Here is a 4,778-nt window from a genome sequence, read left to right on the forward strand (position 1 = left end):
ACCCAACGGTCAAATTGAGTTCAAGCTGGGCTTTTGCCTTTCTAATTTTCTCCCTGCATATCCTAACAACTTCTTTGTACTCTCCCTGAGTTGCCCATCCCTTCTTCCACAGGAGGTAGATTCTCATTTTCTCCTGGAGCCTCAGGAAAAGATCCCTGTTCATCCATGCTGGTCTTCTTCCCTGCCAGCTCATCTTGAAGCACAGGGGGATAGCCTGCTCCTGCACCTTTAAGATTTCCTTCTTGATGAGCGACCAGCCTTCCTGACCCCTTTACCCTTCAAGACTGAATCCCAAGGGACCCTCCCTACCAGGGTCCTGAACAGTTCAAAGTCCATCCTCCAGAAGTCCAAGGTAGAAGTTTTGCTGGCCCCCTTTCTGACTTCACCAAGAATTGAGAACTCTGTCATTTTGTGGTCACCCTTCTGAAGACACCTCCCGACCTCCATATCTACCACCAGTCCTTCTCTGTTTGTGAACAGCATATCTTATGGGGCACCTCCCCTGGTAGGCTCTCTTACCAGCTGCGTCAGGAAGTCTTCCACACAGCAGTCCTCCTTCAGTGTGTTTTAGCATGAAAAGAATTGTTAATATTCTTATAACAATTGTGTCATATATTACAAATTTGTTACTTACATTTTGAAGAAGCTGTTCAAACCAATCATACCCTGTATCTCTACAAGCTGCAACCTAAAAGCAGTATTGAGAATAAACGGGTTAACAAAGGAATTTGAATATTACTTCAATGCAGATTTCATCTTTAAAGAATAGAAAACATGCATATTTTTGTATGCATTCAGTACAATGATTTTATACTTTTGGAAAATAGAAACCATTCCCTGCATTTGAAAAAAAAAAAACAAAAACAAACAACATTCTCCTCATTTAAGCAGTTCCAGAATTGATATTCCATACAACACAAGGCCTACATATTTTACTGACCACTGCAAAATTATTTTTTTTTTTAGTACAACATGTTATACAGATTATATAACCAAATCAATCCTTAACTCTCATCATAGATCAAGATCAGCTCACAGGTGCTCTAAAGTGGAATTAGCAGGAGAACTAAGTTAAGCTGAAGTCAAATTGACTGACTTTTCAGTCTGGAAAAATGCATACTACACTATCATTTAGTAAAAATATTGAAAAGCAGGATAGAGATTAAACAATTTTAAGTAGTAAAGCAAGTACTTGTTTGATCTTTACATCTTCAGTACACTGATATTAAAACACCTAAGCACAGTGATTTTACACAGAACACTTTCACTACAAATGTATAAGGATTTTATTTAAAACAGATTTTTGAGACATGCTGTTTAATTCACTGCTCTTATAAAGTATATTATGCAGATATTAGTTTACTCTAGGTGACCCTGTACTTGTTAAAAAAGCTTATTAATCCTTCAAAATAAATATTATCAATTGTTTGAAGAATTTTTTCTTAAAAGAGATTTCTTAGCTAGACTTAAGTATACGCTGCTACTAGCATTTGCTTGAACATAATGTGATCCCAGTTATAATTGCCAGCATATTATTGATCATTTAAAGTTTTCCAAAGCTTGTTCCATCAGATGAATAATTCTAGTATAATTCTAGCATATATTCAATGCCAGGAGATATATGAAGAAAACCACCTGCTAAATAAGATACTTGAATATTTTTTGCTTTCTAAAAGACTACAGACAATATTTTAAAGATACTAAAAATATAATCACGTTTTGCATGCAAACTAATTGAAATCTGTATAATGTACCACATCAGTGATGTTTAGTATTTTCCTGGTCATTGCTTCTTTGTCATGATGGGGAGTTGGAGTGAACCAGAGCTTCTGGAAAGTCTCATTTACTAATTTCTGAATGGAAAAAAAACCAACATCGTTAGCACAAATAAGCAAGCTTATCTTGGCACGAAGGTGTTATCTCTAATATATCCATACAATATACGTTGTAGATGTAGTCTAGAAACAAAAAACCTGCAGGAAAAAACTTTTGAATAATTCATGAGGAATTATTCAAACTAAGATGGTTGCAGAGAATATTACCTGAGACAGACACAGATCTACTATTACAAGAGTTATACTGGTTTCTAAACAAGTAAAGTACCAAATGATCACTGGGAACTGATGCTACAGAAAATGGAATTACAATTTTCCTGCACTAGTTTGCATTCATGAGGAAAACATAGTACCCTGAGGAAATTACAACTGAATGCAAGATTGTGACTTGTATAGCAGAATTAGCAGCAGTGGTAGATTACTTGGGAGCTTTCAGAAGCTGTGAGAAGGTATGGGAGAGAACCCAAGTCTTTACAGCCAAACTTAAGAATTAGGCTCCCTTCCAATGTTTTTGGATAGTGAAAAAGGTGGAATAGAATCAAAGTGTACTACACTATTCCTACACTGCTTATAAAGCATACGGTTATAAGAATCTCTCCTCAACCATGGAAATATAGAAAATGCATTGTAGAGACTGAGGTTGTTGGAAAGGCAAGGGAAAGAAGGGGATTAAAAACAAGGTCATCCTCCTTTCATAACAGCACATTACATCCAGCTTCCAGCACCTCAGATACTGTGTCTTGATTAACAGTCTTCACTGAAAGCCATTTGGCATTAACACATCTCAAGTGGTAAAAATATATGCTGCAGCTTTAAAGGTGCAGATTTCAAATCCCACTGAAAGCGTGACACAAAATCATTACAGGTATATTCTTAATTACCCAGATATTTTTTAAATTATTTTTGTTGAATCAAACAAAAACATCAGTGTCAGGTTTACGATTTATCATATAATCTTAGTTTTGCACCCTTCTGCATACACATTGCATGAAGAACAGAATTTGATCACATCAGTAAATGATAAAATGATTCATTAAATGTTCAGAAATACCAAAAAGCACACAAATACTTCATGTTTTATATGTAGAACTTAGATATCTGTTATATAGTAATGTCAAACACTTCATTTTGACTTAAAGCTTATTTTGTTTGCAGAAGGGGTTTTTATATTCCAGCTTTACTTAGAGAAGTATCAGACAATGCTTGCAAGCAGGAAAAAAAACTCTAGAATATACCTCTCAAAAAGAAAATCTTTTGATCGACAGCAAAAACTTGCAGAAAACAAGAGAAACAAAAACAAGTGAGCATTTAAATTCAAGATACTAAATATCTCAAAAATTAAAAGTAAATAAAACTCAAACCTTACAAAGAAGCAATGTGGGCTTTTTTTTTTTTTGTGTGTGAAAATATAGAAACACTAAAACACTGGTAATTAAAATACCAAAGGAAATTTTTTATTATACCTTAATGCCTTCTTCATCATTGACTCTCCGAATCATTTTCACACACATCTCTGTAATTTTGGGAAATGTTGGTTGTTCAATGCAGATATCCCTAAGTATCTTTATCACTCTTTTTCTGACACTGATACCAGTATCCTGTGAGGAGAAAAACCATCACAACTCTTGAAAACAAATCCAACACATGAAATAATGTGCATTATGTGAACTAATATTTGAATCCAACGTACAAAATATATTTAAAAGAAGCAGCTAAAATATTCTGGAGTGCATTTATATGAAAGGTCAATGTAACTCTTGCCACTTTATTTGCAACAATTCTAAAAGCCTGGCTGAGTGCCCCAAATGCTGAAATGCTTCCTCCACTTATACCCTCTGATTTAAGAGCTCATGATGTTGCAAATGTATAATTCCACTTCAAGAGCTTACAAGCTAGATGCAATGATGTTTTAGCTTCTTTGTTGGAACACACAAGAGCCTTTGCAGATCTGGACAGTAATACTTCAAAGCCTCAGAATGAAGATTATGCATAAGCCCTGTGCAACAATTTGTCTCCATTTTCCTAGCCTTCATCTAAGGAGATGGATGAGGAGCTTCACTTCATATAATCTTACTCAAAACATGTTTAATGTGAATGTCCGGATGAATTATTTTATATGTATGCTTTATAACCATATGAAACTACCCATCTCTAAACGCCCCTTCAGAAACGTTTTATCCTGTAACTATAGCAAATGAGTAGCATTTGACTAAAAACCTATATAACATGAATCCTAAAAGCAAGTGTTGTCTTCTACTTAAATTAACATTGTATTTTATCTGAATGTCCAGACAAAAAACTATTTAGTGAAAAAAAATCTAACAGGAAATCTTTTAAAATGCTAGAACATAACACACACACACACACACACACACACACACACACACACAAAAGTAGTTTTCTCTTTTATCTTTTGGATTACAAATGGCAAATTTAAATTACTGTGCTGTAGATGTTTCTTCATTGTCCCCAATTGCCTTCAGAGATCTACATCTCAAACTTCAAACGTGGAATAACCCATTTCACCTAATTTGTGCCTTAACAGTGGAATAAAAAAGGAACATAATCCTGGTTCTGCCAAGGTACATTTCTTTGCATGTTTACTTTCTGACATAAAGAAGTCTCATTGGAAACAAGTGATGTGTTTTACAGGGTTGGTCTTAGAAAGATGATGCTCCTCACTGAAAACAATAAAGTACAATTTACTTTGGGGTGATAATTCCATATTCTTAATTATATAAACTGCTGAAAACAAGTTTCCCAATGCCATTTACTTTATCACAGGTCACCATACCAATATTCTTTCAATCAGCATGTCATAATACTGCTCAGCAAGCTGAGGACGACAGAGCACAAATCGGCCAAGCAGCTCTACAGCTGCTTCTCGTACGCTAGTGGAGTAATCCATTAATCGTCCATGAACACCTCGTTGCATATCCAGCT

General features: G+C 35.0%; 1 protein-coding gene across 1 annotated transcript in view; it reads right to left on the reverse strand.

The window, feature by feature from the left end:
* The window catches only part of LOC104917252 (nipped-B-like protein), a gene marked incomplete at its 3' end in the record, with an annotated part of 4,998 nt that extends 227 nt beyond the window's left edge, over nucleotides 1-4,771 (reverse strand). The window contains exons 1-4 of the mRNA XM_010728454.1: nucleotides 4,630-4,771; nucleotides 3,299-3,433; nucleotides 1,755-1,853; nucleotides 635-688 (exon numbers count right to left, since the gene is read on the reverse strand). Of these exons, the coding sequence (XP_010726756.1) occupies nucleotides 635-688; nucleotides 1,755-1,853; nucleotides 3,299-3,433; nucleotides 4,630-4,770 (429 nt within the window). The remainder of the gene's footprint in view (nucleotides 1-634; nucleotides 689-1,754; nucleotides 1,854-3,298; nucleotides 3,434-4,629) is intronic.
* Between the last annotated feature and the right edge of the window lie 7 nt (nucleotides 4,772-4,778).

This window comes from Meleagris gallopavo, unplaced genomic scaffold (genome assembly GCF_000146605.3).
Source record: "Meleagris gallopavo isolate NT-WF06-2002-E0010 breed Aviagen turkey brand Nicholas breeding stock unplaced genomic scaffold, Turkey_5.1 ChrUn_random_7180001958037, whole genome shotgun sequence".
In the NCBI taxonomy this organism is placed as follows: Eukaryota; Metazoa; Chordata; class Aves; order Galliformes; family Phasianidae; genus Meleagris; species Meleagris gallopavo.